Source organism: Gavia stellata, chromosome Z, assembly GCF_030936135.1.
Source record: "Gavia stellata isolate bGavSte3 chromosome Z, bGavSte3.hap2, whole genome shotgun sequence".
Lineage (NCBI taxonomy): Eukaryota > Metazoa > Chordata > Aves > Gaviiformes > Gaviidae > Gavia > Gavia stellata.
In genome coordinates this window covers 10,693,744-10,716,077 of record NC_082637.1, presented here as the reverse complement: position 1 = coordinate 10,716,077, position 22,334 = coordinate 10,693,744, and the positions used below count along the sequence as shown (strand labels likewise).

The following is a 22,334-nucleotide window of genomic DNA, read 5'->3' as shown; positions in this document are numbered from 1 at the left end:
GACAGCTTCAGCAAGACAGTGGCCAAGCTGGCAGCAGCAACTATCTGACAATTAATTGCCATATTTAGGGACTAGAAGGATCCTGTTAGCAGAGGTGAATTGAAGCAGATGCACATGCCTAACACTAAGTGGACAGATCTGCCTCATTAAGAGAACAACAGTAGCCCAAAGCCTGTCACCTTAACTGAGGTTGAAAGCCTCAACACACCAGCAAACATGGCCAGATCCTCACCCCACTTTGTGTTGCTGGAGCTGGGACAGAGGGAAATGGCTGGGGCAATGCTGCCAGGCAAGCAGCTAGTGTTTGTCCTGGAGGGCCCTTGGAGCAGGTATCTCCTTGGTGGAGATGGCAGAGATCTTGCCACATCTGGACACCAGTCCTGGCTGCAGATTCCCCCAGCATGGTCAGATCACCATCTCGGGAGGGGTCACTTCTTCCCAGGCTCTCCTGTTTTCATTCTGATCTGAGCCCACTCGTGGATCCTCCTGGCATAGTCCCAGGGTGAGGAACTCCCTGCAACCCAGATGCGTTGTCAGGCTGCAGGTTTGGGAGGAAGCAATAGAGGTTGAACAAGAACCTGGTGATGTTTTGAGAGGCCTCGAGATGATAACCAAAACTGTTCTTCTCCACCAGTGCTGAGGAGATGCCTAAACTGACCTAGAGGAATGGTGGAAGGAATTGCTTTGTAGAGATAATGTTGCCTCACTCCCCTATATCCCACTGCTTCTCCTGCAAAACAGTTAACCATATGGATCCTGTGTGTAACGTGCTGTGAGATGCAGACACCACAAATGATGAGACACGGTGCTTTCTCCAGGCACTTTGCTGATCATGCTCTTCCCCCTCACTGCGGGGGAGTGCTCCGTATCATTTGAGAGCTGGGTGAGACGCAGCCCAGCAGGGGATGAGCCCATTGCGCTGCTGCGTGCCCAGCACTGCGCAAGTGCCTCGGCATCAAGAACAATCCTGAAAAGAGATGTTTTCACAGCTGGCAACCAAGCAGGAAACAAAAGAAAGACAGAAAGGGGCCACTTGTGCTCAGAAAATTAAATCCGAATTTAATTCCAGTAATTTCATTAACACCGTTTTTGCCATAAAGATGCATAAAATCCCTAGGTGAGAGCTGCAATTGCTCTGAAGGTGAGAAGAAGGTAACTGGGGAAATAGTGCCAGCCTCTCCCCAGCCTGTAAAATCCTTAAGAAGCCTGGATCATTGTGAATGGCTATTGTTCATAATTTAACTTTCCCAGCAACCATCTGTAAATGAGCCAGAAATCCAGCAAGAGCAGCAGAGAACCTGTAACAGAGCTGAATTATTCCAGCAACCCCTGATTTAACCATAGACAAATGCAATGTTTCCTATATGACCATCTGGGGCCTGGATGCTATTATGGCAAACACAACATGAGCCAAACTCTCACCTCACTCCCTGCTGAAATCACACCATGTTGCAGGCATGGGATTACTGACTGGGTTGGACTTATTAACGTAATTCTGAGTCCTTGGACTGCAGGAACTTGGTCCAGGCTCTGCACCAGCGCAGGATCAAGCACAGCTGAGACCAGCCCTGGCAGATATTTTTGGTACTTTGTGAAGGTCTTCACTGAATTCAGCTCCTTGATTTTGAGTTCATCTCTCCAATGTTTCAGGGTCATGTGGAGATCTGGTGCAAAGTCTTTCGAAGTCCTTGTGACCCTCTACGCCACCAGGCCCTCTCAAGATTTTATAAGTGGACTCTCTGCTAGATTATCCAAGGAATGAATGGGAAATTTGAAATGCTAGAGAGGACACCAACCAATCCCCCAAAATAAATCTGCAGAGTGCTCTGAGATATCAACCCAATTATCTCACTGATAACTGTTCTTTTGGGGTGATTTTTCAGCCTGTTACTCTTCCCACTTCTGGCATAACCTTTGCAATCTCCTGGCTTAGCTCAGCCATCCATTTGTCATGTGGATTGGCATGAAATGTCTGAAAAAAGGCAAGTACACAACCACAGGAGAAGGTTCCCTCAAGAGAGATAGGTAAAGCCAAGGATGGCTGTACAGGCTGAAGGTGAGAACCACACTCAACCCCCATGTAATGCTATGGCATAAGAGTAGCTGTTAGTCTTAGTAAGAAGCCTAAGTGTTTGATATTTCCTGTCATACTATAGCTAAAGCTTCAGCAGATTTTCTCCAGAAGGCTGCAACACAGGCAGGCAGCTCCAAGCCAGAATGTGCTAATTAAGTAACACTAGGTGAGTGTTAATGAAAGAAGCTTTGTGAGGTGGGAGGAAGTGAAGAGGGCGAACCCCTCTCACCTCCTATCCCCAGTGCTGTGTGGTGCCACATCCTCAGTCACTGGAAAAAAGGAAAGGAGCTTTCTAGGGAGGAAAGAAATAAGATAAGGAGATGACAGCTATGCTGGCTTAGTGCTTCTGTTCTCTGCCCCTGGTGATGAAAAACAGACTGTAAAAAGTCTTCATTTTCAGCCAATGGATGGGAGGGTTCCAGTTTCACCTACGGAAAAAGAGGCAGAAGGTAGTTTAAGGGCTGAACTAAGATGTTGATAAACCAGACTGAGTCCAGCAGAGACTACCAAGATTGTTGAGGGCTGGAGGATTGGCGCTGAGGAGACACTAAGGGTGCTGGGCTTGTTCAGCCTGGAGAAAAGATGGTTTTGCATCACCTAACAAGAGCCTGCCAGCACCCAAGAGGAGGATATCAAGACTAAGATGGGCTCTTTACAGGGGTGCACAGCAGGAGAATGAGGCACAACAGCCATAAACTGAAACAGGGAAGGATTCAACGTGACATGAGAAAGTTTTTCTCCACAGCAACAGTCAGCCACTGGAACAGAGCTCCACAGAGGCTGTGGGATCTCCAGCCTTGGAGGTTTTCAAGATAAGCCTAAGCCCTGAGCAACCTTGTCTGATCTCAGGGCTGACCCTGTTTTGAGCTGGAGGTTGGACTACAGACCTCCCAACATCCCTTTCATCCTGAATGTGCCTGTGGCTCTGCGATCCCAGGATGTTCTGCACCACCAAGTGTAAACTGAAGGATGAGTTTTGCAGTTCTACCCTATTCTGTTGTTGTGCTCTTATTGCAGACAGCATTTCTAAGCAAATGTTCTCTTAACCATATATTGCTTATAGTGTTGGGACTGGTGCAGAGCAATCCAGCACTCAATGGGGCAATTCCCAGACCCTGGGGAATGCTGGCACACTATAAGAGGGGACAAGCTCCCCAGCAGCCTCCTCCTAGGGTATCCAAAGGTCGACGAAGCTGTACAGACCGGTTTGAATGTTGGTATTACAGGGGTAAAGAGAGGAAGAAGGTCTCCCAGTGAAAAATGGCAACCAGGAAGGACTGGAGAAAACCCATGGAGAGTGGGAGCCTGAGGCAGACGGCTAGAGGACCAAGGAGGAAGCTGGACTAAGAGTCCATGAGAGCTGGCACCATGGGGATCAGAAAGTGAGGACTGTTTCCCTGTGCTTACTGACAAGTGGGAAAGCTCCAACATGACGTAAGAGGGGAGCTTATATGACCCCAGGCATGTGGGCCAAGTATATTGTTTCCCACTAGGCTTACTTCAATGGCAGAAAAGGGGTAACATTGATTTAATGTCAACCCATGCTCACTGTTATTGTGACACCTTGTTGTCTCTGAGTGCTTACAGTTTGATCGTTTAACACATGAGCTAATAAATAAGCCAGAATCAAGAGAACTGAAGAGTTCAGGAGTCTGTAAATCTCTTAATAAACAGCTACCTGGCCTGTTCCAAGCTGTGTTTACCTCTATAAAAGCTGTGAATCTCTCTCTGTAATGCTGCCTGTCAATCTCAGATCATTTCAAGAAGATCAAAAGCAGAAGTAGATTTAATAGATTTTAAGCCCAGAAGGAACTGTGATGATTCTCACAGCCTCAGTCAGTAAACTCATCACATCAGTGACTCCTCTTGGAGCTAAAGCATATCTTTCAGGAAAAGACAAGGAGTTTTGACCTAAAGGAGTTTGAGGGGTGCAGACAAGCTAGTGCCACACTAAATATGTGTGCTCTAGTCCTTGTTTGAATTTGGTCAGCTGCCAAATCCCATTATATCTTTTTCTGCTAATTTAAGAGAGTTCCACTGTTGCGAATCTCTTCCCATGCCAGTGCTTTTAGGCTGAGATCAAGTTATTGCTTAATTTATTTGTGAGGCCCTAAAAAGCTCCTTGAAGTTATGTTTCCCAGACCTTAGATTAACCTGCTTGCTCTTTCCAGACTTTGTTTGCATTTTTCATCTATCAATCAATGAATCAATCAGTCACCTCCACTGAAGTGTCAACCCTGGATGTGGGCACGGCAACCAGCAATGGATTTACTAATGTCATTCCCAAACACGGCGCCCTGGTTTCACTCCTGCTCTGAATTACCCCAGTGAGGCAGCCAGACTCCGTGTTTGGCTTGGTGTTTCAGTATCACGCTGGGACTTCACGCTTTCCTTTTCAACCTTCAAGCCCCTTTCAGCATCTCCAGTTCCAGGATGCAGCCCCAGTGCTGCGAGGGCAGTTTGCATGGGATTTACATCCACCCCACGCCACTTTGCCTCTGGGTCCGCTCTGATGGGCATTGCTAAAGCACCACTGTGGTACCAAGTCATCTGGGTTGGCCTCTGAGACCATCTTGCTGCCAGCACTATTTACTAAGCAGCAAAATTCACATCTGACACTGACAGCATTATCAACAGGTAATGGGTCACAAAAATACCCTGCTGAACCTTGCCAGACTCATCTCCAGCAGGCAAAGACCCCTCCCTACAGTTAGCTTTAAAGATCTGCTGTCCCAGCTCTCTTCAGCTGAACCCATGCAGGTTTTCTGTCGTGCTTTTTCTTTTAAACAGGGTGTTTATTTTTAAGAGAAAGTCCACGTTGAACCATTCTTTCAGGCTATAACTAATACCTTGCAACATGTTTATCACAGGCCTGAGTCAAACAGCATTTGCCAAGCAAGGCTGAAAGCCCACGAAGTGAACAGTAAGTGCATAGGGAGCATGGTGGTGTTTAAGAGGTCTCATGCTGATAGACAAGTAATTCTTTCTGAAGCAGGGGAAACAGCTCGGTTGCAATGTTTAAGTTTCCTCTAATTCCTTCAACCACATCACCTAATGCGTGGCACTTCTGTAGCACCTTTCAGCCCAGTCTGCCCAAGCCTTTTACTAAGTCGGGGCTTACTCACTCACAGGGAGGAGCAGGGACAAGCTATAGTTAGCGGTTTCACTGCAGCCTGCAGAAAGTAAAAACTGTCATTGTGAAGCACTGTGAAGCATGGGGACACAGGCCATACCTTCTCTAACAAACCCTTGCCAGTGACTCCAAGCTGGGTAGCGGGTAGGGATAGAGAGGAGGGGAGAAGCCAATTGCCTTGCTCTTGGGAAACCCTGCTCAGCCTGTGACCACAACTGTGACAACTATTTCAGAGATAAGGGAACTGAGGGCTGGAGCTTTCTCTGCCAAGACCTCTCTCTTTCTTCCTTTGCAGGTAGGCAATGGTGGTGTCCCATTTCCTTGCTCCTTTTCTGAGTTAAAGCTCAGACTAACCTTGACTCAAAATGAAGAACTGACTGAGTGCAGAAGACTTTGCCTCTAAAAATCATGCCTGACAGCACATCCCTGGCTATAAGCAGGGTAAAAACACCCTGACAAACCATATTTCCCTACACAGGCAAGAGGGAATTGACTTAGAGTTTTAGAATTTCCCCTTCTGCTGCAGAAGGGATGACAGATCCCTCTGCAAGTCTTTGACCCTATAGCCACCCCAGGATTTCCATCCTCAGGAACTGCACTTCAGGCTTGAGCTACCCCAGGTTCTCCCCATTGTGGGAGCAGAACTCAGACCCCTCTCCTTCACTGGAGCTTTAGGCTGGGAAATGCTGTGAGGCTGGGCTGAGCAAGACAGCACCTCCACAGCCCTGCCTTTGGCCTCATGGCAGCAGATGAGCAGTTTTCTCAGGCTGGGCTTCCCTTTTCCTTCTGCAGCCTGAGTTTCCCAACCCCCAGGTTGCAGGAGCCATATGGGCTGCAGTGTTTTCATAGCACACGTTTTCTTCTTGAACAAGCAGTTGTAATTGAAACCCAATCCATCAGCCTTTTACTCTGCTCTCTCTTTTTTTTAATGACATGAAAGACACTAAATTATTAATTTCCTGCACTCCCACTGGATGTCCTTTGGTTGCCCAGGCCAGATAAAATGAGACCCTTTGAATTCCTTTTCCTTCAGTGCAGATCAAAGTAGAAGGCCTAATCCTGGAGTGGGATGAGCATCCTCCAGTCTCACAGCTGCATTTGCAAAAGTAGTTTCTGGTCATTTTGGTTTTGGTGCCTGACTTTTGGCAGCAAGTCAATATAATCATCACAAAGTCAGAGGAGGCAAACAAATAAGAAAGCAGAGACTGAGCAGTGCTCATCCATGCTCCATCTGTGCTCCTGGGAAGCCACCTTTCCCCTTTCCTGCAATCCCCAGTCCTCAGGATATCACAGCCAATACCAGCAACCAAGTGGGGAGACATCTGCTCTGGCAGAGCAAGGCACAGGTTAGCATGTACCCGGACAGCACAGGCTGGCAGGGAGACACAATGCCTTTTATTAGCTCAACTAATATATATCTGCAGAATAAAAGACAAGCTTGAAGGCACATGCACTTCTCTTTTCTTCCTAGGTAGATTTGTTTGCCTAATAAAGGGTGTTATCTGTACCCACAAGCCTTGGCTTGATTGTGGTGTTTTTAGACTGTCATGGCCACAACAGCCCCAGCCCCTTGGGAAGGCAGCTGTCTTCACATCGGCTCGACCTAACTGCCTTAATCTGAAGCATTTATCTTGGGGAATATCAGAGGATGATGGGGATCAGAAAGCTGAAAAAGGTAAATGCAGTAACTGTCCTAAAAAAAGAGAATCACAGACCTTAGGTTTAACCTCACTTTTCGGCAGATGAGTGGAACAAGACAACAACCTGTAAGTGCCTGCAAGGAGACGCATCACAACTAACACGGATTTGTGCTAAAGAAGTCACGCTGAACTAATCTGATTTCTTTTTGCAACAAGATAATAGACCTTGTGGACAGGCAAGACACCAAAGTCATTAATCTTGACCTCAGGAAGGCTTTGCCATTGCCTATCTTTGCCTCAAGTGAGGCAAAAAATCTACATAAAGTGGGTAAAAGCTAGAAAGACCCAGCTGAATAGCTGTACCCAGAGCTGTCAGCACAGAGGGATGAGTTGCGTACAATGCACTCAACTCCATGGTCTGGAGGGTATCTGGTCAGCATTTCTGTTAGTGCATGGGCACTGAGACAGATGGGAAGGCTGCAGGTGTCCAGGAAGGCAGGACTGGAATTTGAAATTACTTTGCTGGACCGGAGATGTGACCTGCAAAACCTGTACACGATTTAACAGGAACAAATGCAAGATATTGTGCATGAGCTGGGATGATTCTTTGCAAAAATACAGCATGGTGGGGAGGGAGCATTCTGCCATCAGGACTGGGGTTAGGGGGATAATCACCTGGATGCAAGCTGGCACTCCTGTGATGCTGTGAAACAGTCAGCTGTCCCACCGCAGAGAAATGGGAGCATTGTGGCCCAGCATGTGAAAAGATCCCTCTGCGCTGGGGAGGGCAGTGGGTGAGCTGCATGCATAGGACACCATGTAGTAAGGGTACAGCTCATGGGATGTGGTCTGGGGGATAACGAGAAGGGGATTTCAGCCCAACGGGCTGGAGGTCAGAAACACACAGAAACACAGCCCAGGCAGGATGAGTCTCTGCACTGACCAGGACCCCATGGCGGGGTGAGGAGCTCAGACGCCCCCCAGATTGCAGAGCAGTGGGATCACAGGCAGCTCCCTGGTGGGACGTGTGAGTAGGGGAGAGCAGGGGATGTTTGTCCTAGGATGGCCTCACACGGTTGGTGTCTGACATCCCATCTCACAGAAACAGTCAGTGAATTGGAGCGTAACAGCTTCCCTCCAGGAGAACCTTGGAGCTGCTTTGATTGCAGCCGTTGCTGCACCTCCCACAGCCGGCAGGACTGCAAGGCAGCCCCTCTTCTCTGCTTTGCAGGGCTCTTCTTTTCCTTTTCTCCACGGGATAAAAATAATCCTTTTGCGTCAGCTCCATCACAGTGAGCAGCAAGACATTTTATTCATCGGCAATTCCTTCCCTTCTCTCATTTAAACAATTCCCCATTGAGTCCATCAAATTAATTCAAGCAAGGGCCATTTATTTGGCCTGCCTGCCTGTGCAGGTGTCTCCCTTTCTTTTCTTTGGAGGAGGCTGTAGGTTGCATGAGCACGAGTCAGGGAGAAGCTTGGCAAGGGCTGGGAGTGGCGCAATGGTTTCGATCAGGGCATGCAGGGGCATGGAGGTCTGTAGAGTAACGTACCCAGCGTCAGGAAACACACAGGTGAAGTCTGCACGCGAAGGGCTTTTTACAGCAATGCATTTGATATGTGTTTTACAATGGCACAGGCACCATCTCCCAGGCAGAGAGCTGCCCTCTGTGTCTCTGCTGGCAGCCTCAGCCCTTTCCAACCCAGACCAGCTGTTTGGGGAAGGCTGTGTCAGGCTCTGGCAGCAGCTCAGGAGGAGTTACAGGGATGTGCCAAATCTCAAGCTGTTCCTCTGGCCCTCGTAGCCACACCTCTTGCTACTCCATGTCATGCCAAATTTCCTGCCTTTGTCACTGCAGCAAGTATCACCGGGCTCTGCAATGAGGGACACTGACCCAGAGTACCAGGGACAAGGTATGTAATATCACAAGCAGGAAAAAGCTGAAGAGCTCGAAGAAGAGTAAAAGCCCACCTTCTCCAAGCTGTGGGGCATTGCCGAGTTCAGTGAGGCAGTGCAAAAACACAACTGGGATGGGTCTTGCAAATGAAGACCAGTATCCCATTTGCCATCCCTGCTGAGTGAGTCCTCAGGTGTGCAGGACACTGCACAGCCAGGAGTTGGAGAGAATTAGTTATATTTTTCCACCTAAATTGCATGACCAGCACAAATGGAGGCCAAACCAGCCCCTGTGGAGGTGCAGAGCCAACAGGGAGCTGCTCACCTGCGTCCCAGGGTTTTGCATGCTTTGCTGGCTGGGACACCAGTGGGATGCCTGCTCCTCCCTGCTTGCACCATGATCAGGCTCCTTGTCCTTTCCCTCATACTACTGCCACCTCTTCCGTCTGCCCCACAGTGGGACCGGCACTCTCATTCTCTCCTTCTCACTCCTCTGTCTGCCCAGGATGGACAGCTGAGGGGCAGCACAGGGCCAAGATGAGATTGCTGGGCTGGAGTTGTAACAGCGTGCACATCACTGCTGTGTCTGCCAGTTGTGGGCGAGCATCTCTCGCTGCCCCGTTCCACTTTCTAATTTTCAGCAGTTCTCCATGGACCTGGCTGCCCCAGCTTGAAATTTTGGGCTTGATAGCCTGTGACATCCAACTGTCTTCCTGTGATGGACAAGGCAGGGAGGCAGGAGAGCCTGGGGGACAGGGGAGACAGGGTTGTCCATCAGCACACCCCAACATTGGCTCCTCTCTTGAGGTATGACTGTATTGGACGTGTCCCAAAAGCACTCAGCAGGAGGAAGGCACAGAAAAGTGAGGCTGTAGGAGAGCAGATCTATGGTGTCTATGGACACCTCTCACTTGGTCGCTGTGGCTTCCAGGGAGATGGGTGTCCTCATCCCACTTCCACAAGGAGAGGAGCTGCATATCATCCAAGGAGATGCAGAGGCCAGGTCCAGGACCAGTGCTGGGTCTCCCAGGCCCCAGCCACTGCTTTGCACCCTGGCCTCATGATGAGCCATTGCCTTGCCCTTCAAATGCACCCTGCAGCTCAGGAGCTGACCTAACAAGCTTTCCTCCTCCACAACCCTGCGGCAGAGCCAGCACTCAGGAATAGCTGCACTCCCAAGAACTACTTGGGGCTCTCTGGCAAAAAAGCAGCTCGCCCTCAGATGACCTGGAGGATAAGCGTCCACGGTGTCTCCATCAGCAGGCAGCCATAATCAGTTATGGCAGGGGGCTGAGCACTGAATAGCCTCTGCAGGACAGGCTGCAGGCTGGCAGCCCTGCTCTCACACCCAGCCATTGCTGGGAGAATGAGAGAATCCCCAAAAGTCTCCCTCGCTGGCTCTGCCAAAGTCATGCTTTGAAAGCAGCCTGTTCCCTCAGGGGCCCCTCTGCCTTTGTACTGGGGCTGTTATTCAGGCAAAGAACTGGTGATTTCTCAGGATCCATCAATTTTCTGGAGGGGATTTAAGTCATGTGCATAGAAATGAATTCACAGAGGACAGCTAAAGAAAGAAACAGGGAGGAAAGGCGAGCCAAGTGGCTTGTGAGGTTGGGCAGTGTCTCTCTTGCCATAAGGTTATGCTGTGCCCACTCCTCTGCTGCATGGCTTTCTGCCAAGGTGCTGGAGAAAGCAGAGGCTCCGGCTCAAAGAGGAGCTGTGCAAGCTGAACAAGCATATTCAGGCAATCGCAGATCTAACCAAAATGCAAGTCCTTTGAAGAGGTGAAGCAGGGCTCCTTCTTATGCGTTAGGCATTTCCCAGGACACGCAGTGGTGGGCTTATCGGGCTGCAGAGGAGCAAAGCCCTGGCTGCTGGGGCTTGGGGAGCTCTAGGATAGCGGGCACCAAAGTACAGACGCAGTCTATTCACAGGGAAGAGGATGCAAAGCCTGCAGACAAAACAGTTCTTGTAACAACATAACTGTGCTGGTGTGGAGAAATACAAGGGAAGGAGTAAAATAAGGCCCCACTAAAAAACATTTTGCCTGGCCAAATTCAGATTTCAGTTACTCTTAAATATCCAGAGGACAGCAAATCCAATGAACATACACCAGATTTATGTCTACAGAGGGGCATTTAGCTCAGCGACTTGATCACAAAACCAAATCCCGCTAGTGTTTTTCTCCAAACCCCCAGTATTGCAAAATGGAGTGGTCTTGCATCACTTTCAAACATGGGCAACCTTTTTTGTTACACAGATCTTCAAAGAGGAAACTAGAAAGTCAAAGCCAACCCTCCTGGCTTTGTCAGTGTCCCCCTGACAGCACACTGCACCTCACAGGATGAGACTTGTACTTTAGAAATAATTTATAAGTACTATTGAATTTTCTTAAAACGGGGCCTTTTCTTGCTCCAGTTGTCGGTGTTTCCATTTAACGTACTAAACACATTTCATCCTGACCACTGAGAATTGACTTCAGCTTAAAATAACTTGTAAATACACTGATGTTGTCTCTCCACCAACTGCCAAACAGAGCAGTGACAGAAAGTGACATTACACAACAAAAATAAGGTTGCAGACACGTGGCCAGGAACAGTGAAAAGAAGAAAAACCCCAGCTCTTTGACCTTGTGGTTCAGCAATCCCACAGTTACACAGAACTCTCTTCTTCCTTCACATAGTTTGATGCAACCCAAAAGTTATTTCTCCAAAAATGAAGAAAACTGATTTAATGAGAGAAGATTCAAGTCCTTTAGAACTACTGCTGGCTTGTTTGGGTTAGCCCTCCGAACAGTGCTAGTGTCTAAGGTTGCCACATCTCTGTCCAGGATCCAGAACTCATTGTACCTGTGGTGTGACACTCTTGGCCATCTGGATTTGGGCTGAAGAGCCACTCTCCCGGGCACAGTGGATATGTCCACGGTCTCCAGATAAATATCCAAAGGCTTCAGTTCTGCCCAAGAAGGACTGGAGCCTGCTGGCACACGGACCATCTCCTTTCCCTAGAAACAGCTTTCCAGGACTAAATGGTCCCCTCATTTTATCTCAGGTTATGCTAGATTGGGAGAAATCCTGACATGGAACAGTGGAGGAAAAAGGGACCCTGGGGAGCTGTGAAGGTGTTCCTGCTAATGGGTTTCCCAGCACAGTGGCAGGGCAGGAAAGCGTGGTGAGGAAGGAGCAGGCAGAAAGGACAGAGGAGCCTGCTTTTGACAATGCACGTCAGTATTCCCTTTGGTAGATGTTGATTTACAGTTAATGAGTCACAGATCTGCATAGCAAAATGGCCACAGGTCTCAAGCAATGCTGCTCACGCCCTGGCAAGCTGCACACAAGAGGTATGGCCTCTTGCTGGCCTCAGCATATGCTAGGGCCAGCATGCACCGACCGTGGGGACTGTCAGAGCAACCACCTCCAGCCCTTCCTGCTCCAAGGCAGGCTCAGAGTGACCTGTCCCTACAGATTTGTCTCTGACCTACTCTTCTTGAAGGCCTCCAGCACTGGATTTCCTTCCCAAACCAAGGAGTCAATGCTGGTGCATATGTCCTTACATGGCCTACACAAACAACACAGCAAACTGTGAACAGGCAGAAATAGGGTTTCACAAGTCCCTGGATCCACCCCATGGTGCTCAGCTCTTCCCTTAACAATACAGAGAGCAGCTATCTGCAACTAGCCTAAATAACAGGGAAGGGACTGAAAGGAAATCAAAAAGCATTTGCAAATCTCAGAGGAAGCAAAGCCACCAAGCTGCAGGTCAGTTTTTATGAGACCCAAGCTTATTTGTGTGTGCCTCCTTATCAGGGGGCCAAGCTGCATCTGGAGGAGGCAGTCCTGATGTAGGCAAGGCACAGCAGCACTTAACAAATTCCTCCAGCGCTGCTTGTGCTTTGTGCTTTTGGGTCACTGCACAATTAGCCAGCCCTGAAGAGACGTAAGAAAATCGGCCACTGCTCGAATAGCACAGAAGCAACTGCGGGAATCTCAACAAGAGATGAGTATTTGCATAAAAACAGAGGGACTAGGAATTACATCACTAGAAGAGCAAGACTCGAGCTCTTTCGAGAGGAGAGGCGAGTGCTTTTCTCTCAGACAGAATGATATCACATGAGAGCTGTTGAAATAGAAAGTTTGGGGACAAAATGTACTTCCCTCAGTGCTAAACCACTCATCAGTCCAGGACTGATGTGACCTCAGAGACTGTACCTAATATATAGCTTCCTTCTGTAAATACAGTCCCACATGCAGATGGATTGTATCTCCTGGGACAGGAGGAGGGAGTTCAGGTTCATCTTCCCGTGCTGGTCAGTTCATACCTCACAGCTACTGAAACACCTCCCACAGCTACAGGAAAACACTAAGAACAAAAACAATCTCCTGGTCCTTAACTCCTTCAAGGTTCTCCCTGTCACCCTAGGTCACAGCAATGCGAGGCTATAAGCAGTGAGGTTCAGGATCAAGCATGCCACTGCCTGGTCACACTGTCCTATCTCAGTATCAGCTCTGGACCTGCGATGCATCCCACCAAGGCTGGGCATAGGGAAAAAACTAGGGTCTTACTGAGAAAGCACTGTGTGTACTGGGTGCTGCTGGGGAGTATGAGGAGGAAGCAATCTCAAGCCCTAGGAGACAGCGAAGGAGGCAGTACTGGGGAGGGGGATAGGCTGAAAGAAGAGATTTCAGCCACTGTCCTACTGTCTCCCTAAAACTTCACATACTTCCACCAATCTTCCCGAAATCCTCTTCCCTCCTTCATCCCTTGAAAATCCCAACATCCTCCCACTGTCCATCGCAGTCCCCCAGATCCTGACTGATCCCTCCCAGACCTTGCCATCACCTATGGTCAAAGAGCCGAAGTGCTTCAGGCAGCAAAATGCAATGCCCCTTCCTTGGCTGAGCAGCCTTGGGCTGGATCTGGCCAAGGGCAAAATCATCAGGGCTGCAAAGAGGCAGGGGAGCACAGGGAGTCCGGAGGTGGCACTGGCTGGTGTGATAAGGCACAGAGAGAGTGGAGCAGCTGCCGAACATGTGCACATCACATGTGTAGGAAGGCTCAGAGCCACCCCATGCCCCTCGCTTGTCCCCACACCACAAGCTGCTCACAGGCACCCAGTGTTGGACTCACAGGGGTGTACCTGCAGCTCCTGACCCACAGGCAGCTGCCACGTCCTGGGATGGGTGAGCAGTTGTGCTCCTCTTCCCACTCATGCCCAGCTAGACCCTGCCAGCCATGATTTACTGTCTGGGAAGTAATTCGATTGTCCCCGAAGGACAGAGAAAGAGGTGACTTGCATGTGAAGAAACCAGTAGCAGGAACAGAGTCTGAGATAATCATCCTAGATAATCCAAGATAAATATCCAAGACAAGCATCAGGCCAAGAAGCTGGCTGCCTCCCTGGCTGTCAACCTGGGTACTGGCCAAAAAATTTGCCTTAGCCTCAGCAAATGCTTTCTTTGACCTGCTTTCTTTTCTTCTCCCACTTCACTGTGGTCTCCCAACATTTCTAAAAACTCTTCACACTTTTTTTTTTTTTATGATCTCCTGCTTCCTTTTAGCATTGACAGGGGTTGTGTCAGGCTATTTTAGCGTTTTTTTAAAAACAAACCAAAGCCCGTGAGCAGCTACATTCTTCTGACTGTGATGACAAAATGCTTTAATTTCTTCCAACCCTCGAATGAAACCTGGCAGGCTTACTAATTAAACAGTTCTGCCCCAAACTGATTCTTCTTACAGCAATGCTTCCCTCGGGTGAACTCAACCACAAAGGTCGTTACAAATTAAGAACGATACTTTATTAGTTAAACAATTCCTGCCTGACAACCGCTGCAATATTTAAGGAGTACTTGGAGTCTGAAAGTGGCTTGGATGACAGCAGAGAGCCAATTGTTCCTACTGCTGCATCTTAAAATACTGCAAGCATTTCTGCCCCTCCTCTGAGCTCTGAACAGAAGGACCTAAACTAGTTTCACCAGGTCTCCTTGCACAGGACAGTATCTATTGGCATGAGCTTTCTGCCCAAGCAGGGCTGGGTGCTCAGGGAGACGGGTGTTCAGCACGGCCAATGCAGGACCGTGCTGGTGGTAGTTTGATTGCAAACCCACCTTCAGCAAGCTCTGCTCTCTGACTCATGGTTGCTCTTCCCACAAGGTTTGGGTTCAGCCGTCTTTGCCCCGCCAACCTCCACGGTCCCCAGGCTCTTGGAGCTGGTGCTTAGCAGTTGGATAGTGTGTTCCCAGAGGACTCTCAGGACTCCCAGAGGACTCACACAATCTAGAGACAACAGCAATAGGTGTGGGGATGTCTCTGTCCCACCTTCAGCTGGTGGGGCTAGGGAGGCCTCCTGGACCCAGATCACTAGGGCAAAGACAGAAGGATGCCTGCTGTGCTTGGCACGAGCACAGGGACCTCTGTGCTCTCTGTGCACACAGATGTGCCCTTGATACAAGTGCCTGATAGGTGGCAGAGCCTCTTCCTCTCAGCAACAAACGCACCTTTTCCCATGTGCCACTAAATGATTTAGGAGGCCAAAACTCACAGGGAGTTTTCGGCATTTTTTGAAGCTTTTACTGTGTGTCTTGGTGAAAGTCACTTCTGAAAACACCACCTGAGTGCTTTTGAGAAGTTCTCTCCTTGGCATATTTGTTCTGCCAAGTGTTCATAAATGAGGCTGCGCTAACACTGCTGACAGCAAAACTCAGAGTATTAAATAACTCTTCTTAAAGATCCCAAAGTGTTTTACAAACATGAATTAATTAAGCTGCAGATCAACCCTGTGAATTATTTAAAGAGCTCTTGAACCTCCCCTCCTCACTCAAGGACATGAAGAGAGGAATGAACCAAGGTCTGATGAGAAACCAGGAGTCCTTAACCTCCCTATTTCCACTTATCCACCGCACCAGCTTTAACTAACAGGCAAACCAGAATAAATTCAGAATGGCTGAAATCCCACCGGGATTAAGTTAGCTCAGTCTGTTTTGGTGAGCCCTATCCTGGAAGCCCAGCAATAGCCAAGGAATCCACAGAACGTGGAGCAGAGAGCACCGCATCTATTTTTAGGGGAAAGAACGGGGTTTGGGATGACATGTGGCTATTAAGAGCTCTCTCAAAAAAGGGTGATTAGACTGCTAGTCATACCTGTCAAAAGCAGCTCTCCCAGCTGTGTGGGAAGCTGGTGGAGAAGCTTCACAGGCAAACCGCTGTGACACCGGTGTGAAACAGAGGGACAGTGAGACCTGGATGAGCCCCTGGCTGACCTGTCCCATTGGCACCCTGAGTTCTGCCAGTCCTCAGCAAAAGGCACCTTCCCATCTCCAAAGGAGTTGATGGAAACAAGACCAGGCAGCTGAGTTCACAGGTACCCAGGTACCAAGCCAGGCACAGACAGGTTTCTCTATCTGCAAGGACGCAGCTGGGATGCCGGGACTCCTCTGCACAGTTTTGGACCCTCTTCACTTACAAAAATCTATAGATATTCTACGACTGTTAACTTGGCCCTGAGGACTTCCAGAAAAGGAGGAGAGGTGAAGTCATTTTACAGAGGAAAGCTGGCTGCACAGGGTAAAGGTTTAAAGAGCACACTGACTCGATCTTCAGAGGAGCCAAGATCAACGCTCTGGAAGTACATCTGACTCCCCACAGTGAGATGATACTCTTGCAGGAAGGAGGTGGACAGGATGATGCAGTGAATGGCACTGCCAATTCTGCCAGTGCTTGACTTCCCTCTGTTAAAGCACCCTCTTGCAGCAGCTAAACCTCCTCATCACAGGGTCCCAGACACTGGCATTTGGCGCAGCAGATGCCACATCAGCCACGAAAGATGGGCTCAGCAACCCAGCTCACTTGTCCACTTGTGGCACAGAAAGGCCGCTGAGCTGGCTGGGCCAGATCTGCTGCTTTGCCACCACACTGCATGTCATCTGTTTTAAATTCTCATCTTTTTCAGAGAAGAGCTGTCTGTAGTCAGGGCACCTGGCACACATCACCAGCCGTGCCTGAACATCCCTCCTCCTTCTCCGCATGTGCAGGAAACATTTAGTTCAGTGTTTAGTGTCCCTTCAAACCTTACAAAGCAAGCAGAAGACAGATAGCTTAATAATATCACAGCAGCAGAGTCCATTTCCATCCCATTTATATGTTGCCTGGGATATGTTACCTATTGGTTTAAGGTCAGCAGTAAGTGATTAAGCCACTCCTGAACTCACAGTTTGAACTGCTTTGTCAACAACATGCAATTTGCCTCTGAAGAAAGTTAGCAAAGGGAGATGATGACATTCATACCTGCATGGAGGGCTGCTGTTGGCCACCAAGAGTGGAAGGAGACATTCTAATTCATTCCGACCTACAGTGCAGTATTGCTGGGTGCTGCCTAGCCCACAGATGGCATGTGGAGGAGAGCAGCCACGTTTATGTGCATGTGACCCATCTCCACTGCTGAACCCCCGTGCAACCAGGGTCCATGGCACACATGGTCCTTGCCCATCCCCAGGAAGGACTCATAAAGCAAGCAGGAAACTTGTCCTGAGACAAGCTGATGACAGCCCTAAGAGCTCAGATGATCTTGGGCTGTGGTTTCATTGGAAATAGAAAAGTGTGAAGGATATGAGACATTCTCCTCCACAGCTCCCGCGCCCAGCCCCAAACAGACTGCCACACTACTGTGTTTTCTATGCCTCCTCAGCACAGGGAAGCTTCACATTTCCAGTGCTGTCCGGCTGAAGGTACATTTTAAAAATCACTTAGAACACTCTGGAGTGACACCAGGGTGATTAGTTCCTGGCCAAAGACACTGCCTAATACAGTGGGTTAGTAGAGTATATAAAACCTTTGGGGGTATATAAATAAAAGATGATCATCTTGAGAGATTGCTTTCTTGGATCAGTTCTAAAAAGCCTGAAACTGAAAAAGCTCCACTAAACAAGAGACAACTGGATATGTGAATTACACAGGCTCACAAAGAACACTGCATTTACAGCCATTCAGCTCATAGCTGGATGAAGCCCAGAAAGAAAGTCTAGTAAAGGATCCGTGTGGGAGAGGTCACCATCCTTCACGACTGGCCCTCATATGCATCTCCTTGCTGTCACTCACTCGAGACAAGGATCCCAAGTCTCTTCACAAATTAAAGATAGTGCTTTTTTTTTTACATTTACATTTACAGGACAGATGACATGGTGATCAGGAGACAGGCTCTGGTGATCCAGGAGTGCAAGAAGACAAGCAGCACAGGCTCTGTGGGAGGACTCGGGAAGGGTTTGGGTCCTCCTTTACTTGGTTTCAAGGAGTTTTGCAAATAAAACCCAAAGCTCAGAAAAGATGTGAGCTTCGGGAAAGAAATGAGCCTCTGCAGAGCTTCTGGGCTTGTCTGGACCATGGTGAGAAAGTGCCCACAGACAGCAAACCCCCTTCCCACCAGTCCCCACTCCTGCCCAGGAGCGAACTGAGCCTTCTTACTCATACAGGAAGGCAGGGATCCAGCATCCCAGACACCATACCCAAAAGGCTTGAGGTAATCTTAAGCACCTTGCTAGAGAGAGTAGCTTTGCCAACATGATTGCACAGAATGAGAGGGGACAGTGATAAGGCATGAAGAGACCTGCTGTGGTTTGGTACCTCCATCAGGGGAATGCAGGTCATCCTTACCTTGGGCATCCTGCGCAGATTGGGAGAGAGCTTCAAGGAGGTAACGTGGCCTCGTTCATCTCCGATGATGACAACAGGGTAGACAGGGTTAAACTGGATATGGGTTGTTTTATTTTTCTTCTTGGCCACCACTAGCTGGGTGCAGAGAGCTTCATACTTATTAATGCTCAGATCAAACACATGGGCCTGGGGAAAAAAAGGCAAAGAACACAAAAGGGATTAATCAGGCAAGAACATCCCTCAGCGGCAGAACAATGGCTGGAGAAATCAGACAGAAAAGGTCCCATGGAAAGGCAGCCTCAGCACACAGTTACCATCTGCAGTCAGGGCCTTTGTCCTCTTTTAAATATCCAGTGTGCAGAAGCCACCTGCTGCTTTTGAGGGACTGTCCCCCTCCTGCAGGGACACATGGAGTCAGGAGCAGTTCCCAGCTGTGGGTGCAAGCTCTTTCCAAGACCCTTGGCAAGGCTCCAGCTGATCTGGACTGGAGAAGGCTGAGAGCCAGCGTTGCTAACCCCACAGGTCTTAATCTCCGTTCTCAGTGCTGCAACTAATGAGACAACCAGGTGTTAAATCAGAGTCTAACACAGATTGGTGTACAAACCGGGGAATGCTGTCAGAAATACTTATTACCCCTTATTGCAGAGCTTTCCAACATTTGCAGCTTAATAATAACATTAAAGACTCAAACCTGTAATTAATAAGGAAGTGATGGGAACATGGACAGTATGATTAAGGGTGTACTCTGGGGTAAAGCCAGGGAAGCACAGGCAAATGCACAGCACAGGACAGCTTGGTGCTGGCAGCCCACTGCTTTGGATGCTATGGCTGCACACATGTCCTTCTCCCACAGCATTGAGAGAAGTGCCGGGTAAAGATTGGCCAAATGGGGAACGTGAGGATGGAGGGAGACAGACCTGAGGCCCTGCTCAGGCAGGATTCCCATGGGCATGGACCTCAGACCTATGGCATTGACGCAGCAGTGACACAGACCTGCTACATCACCAACTGCACGATAATGCACGTTTCTTCATGACTCCAGAGGGAACAGTGGTAGTTACTCGACAGAATGTGTTAACTTAACGTTATCTCCCAATAATTGCAATTAGCTCCCATCATTGATACAGCCTGCAAAGGCTAATAAAACATGACATCTCTCTCTTCCCCGGTGCTGAAGCGAGCAGTCTCCAGCTTGCTGGACTCCCACCTTGAATCCACCATGGAGACTTTCAGCCTTATGTTTCTTTTCCCTTTTCTGTCTCCAGAAAAATTAAGGAACGGAATATTTTATGCTAACAAGTACAATGGGAATATGGGGGGAAATTAGGACTGAACCACTTGTACATCTCCTGCCAGCTGTGTCTTGTTTACCAGCACTTTAGGAGACAGACGAGACATATTATTTCAACATTGTGCCATGCTCACAATTTGAATCTAGGAATTATCTGAAATCGGACAGTGTTACCCTATAAAAGCTTAATCCAAAGACCGTGGAAGGTTTTGTATCAGATCAGTACATGTACTTTCCCATCACACACCAATGAGCTGGTGAATTTTATCTGAATCCATGTGTAACAAAGAGCTGGGCAATGTGCAAGCACATGTCCCAGGCAGTCTCATGAGCTGCTGAGCCTTTGTAGGACTCAACAACTAGCAATTTGTGATGTCCTTGGTCTGGGCAGGAGAGCCATGCAAAGGTTTTACAGATGCAGAAAACAAGATGAGGAAGACTCCCTCCAGACTGAAGTAAAATAAGACTTTTCCAGATGGGGAAGAGCTTGAAAAGGGGACAGGGTTCTCAGACATAATTTGAAGAAATCTGTAACAGTATAATTCAAGAAAGGAATCCAAAGCATCAGCCACAGATGACGATCTGCAGTTTGGAGAGTCCTTTCCCAGTCAGCAGAAGTATAGTTGGAAAAAAAGATTTCAATTTTATCTGCTCAAAATATCAGATGTGAGCATTAAATTCTGAACCTAGACTTGACACTTGAGGTTCCACAGTCCAGCCAAGGTAATTCCAATTTCCTACCTCTAGGCATAAATAAAGGTGGCTGTCCTGGTTTGTAGTTTACGGCTGCTGTCTTACTATCTCTGAAAAGGATCAAGCTCTCTTTCAAGCATATCAGCCCCCCATGACCCACACTCACTGAAGATTTAATTGTTTGCCTTCACAGAATACATTTTTATTAATTTAAGGGCATAATTCACCACCACCACCCTCCCCGCAATGGCACAAGCTCAGTGCTTAGTAATCTAAGAGCCTGGGAAATACCCACTACTTGAGTAGCATCAATTAATCTAGAAAAAAAACCAACATGGAATTAGTGGCCAGGTTTCTCTTCTGCAGCCAGGTCTGCACTGCTGTTCTATAAGGCTGTCAATGTATCACACCTGCACACCCTACCAGCACTGCAGTGGAGAAAGATGGCATGCCTGAAGGCTCAGTGTTGGAGTGCTGAGCAATGCAAATTACTCTGGGTGAGGCTGTTTTTCAAAAATGTCACTGACAGCCCAGACAAGCGCAATGCCTGGGACGAGAACTCAAAACCATCAGCAATGTGGAGAAGGTCAAAAGCAAACAAGTTTATGAATGTTCCTACTATAAAGCTCCTCTTTTATGAGCTTCTAAACAAATGGGCTTGTTTTCCTTTGCCAAGGGAATCATGGAAAAGAACAAACTATTTCAGTACTTCAGCTGGAAACACCAGCCTCATATCAGCTGTCAGACACTCCAGATGGAGGGGTGGGCCACAGGCATTAGGAAGGACTTCAGAGGCTTTGATTTAGAGGCTTACAGGCACCCGCAGGAGAGGGGGAAATGGGGTCAGACCAACACTGTTATTGGTGCTTTGGGAGTAACCTAAAAAGGGCACAGGGCTTCCCACAACACTTGAGGCAGCTTAACAGTGCTGTAAAGCAGCAGAGCTGCATGTGACCAGCACCATCTGCAGATCTGCCTGGGGCTTAGGGCAGGGCTTTCTGCCCAAAGAATGGGAGATTGAAAACCTGCAGCTCTCCCTTGAGGTTCCTAGTCCCATGAGCCGCCCTGCTGGCTCATGTCCTGGGATTAAAGATTATGGAGTAGGATCCAGCTGGATTTCCTGCCCCAGAGACTCACCAACAGCACACAGCTTCTCTTCATCCCATCGCCCTGGTGGCCCCTGTCCCTTCAGGCTACAGATCACCGCTTACATGCAAAGACGGCCTCTCAGGTCTTGCAACATGAGCCCTCTCTGAGTATATGACCCAGAGAAGTACAACCATGACCCACTGAAGTGCCACCCAACCCCACGTGTGGTTTGAATATCAGACTCATGGGGAGCCAGGATGATCAGAGCCAGATCAACATCCAAACCCTCTCCATGGAGAGCAGGGCACCCTTCTTCTCAGGGCAGGCACTCAACCAGCAGCACCCAGATGAGAGTTGCCATCCAGACACTGTCAGGCAGCTAGTGCAAATTGGCATTTTTGATGAGGGCTGATATTTGTATAACTTTTCCACATGTGGTGGACAACCATGTCTACACATTCAGTGACATACAATGTGCCATGTCATCCTGGGCTCCTACAGCTCACAGGGCAGGCCTGCTTCCACCCATCTGGCCCCTGATCTCTCACTAGTATCATAGCATCACCCAGACTTTCATCTCCAGGAACACAGCAAGGCAGTGATGCTTGTCAGAATGTGACACTTCACAGTTCAACAAATCCATCGGAAACACAGTAACTTGCTCAGGGTCCCTAAAGCAGAAAGCGTAACTCTGATGGGAAGGCAGCACATAGCAACACGGCACTGTTGTGCCCTGTGCTGGCACACCAGCTTGCGTTTTAATGGTACAGAGAACTGTGTAGGAACAAAAAGCATGTCAAAGCAGTATCCTTGTCAAAGCCTACAAACCAGTGAGGGTCCCCCTGTGTATAGCCCCCTCTTTTCTGCCAGCCACATCT

The 22,334-nt window shown here is 48.6% G+C and overlaps 1 protein-coding gene across 1 annotated transcript in view; it reads right to left on the bottom strand.

Annotated features, from left to right (window-relative positions):
- Positions 1-22,334, bottom strand: part of DNAI1 (dynein axonemal intermediate chain 1) — a 152,231-nt gene that overhangs the window by 12,567 nt on the left and 117,330 nt on the right. The window contains exon 19 of the mRNA XM_059833404.1: positions 18,384-18,569. Coding sequence (XP_059689387.1) covers positions 18,384-18,569 — 186 coding nt within the window. The remainder of the gene's footprint in view (positions 1-18,383; positions 18,570-22,334) is intronic.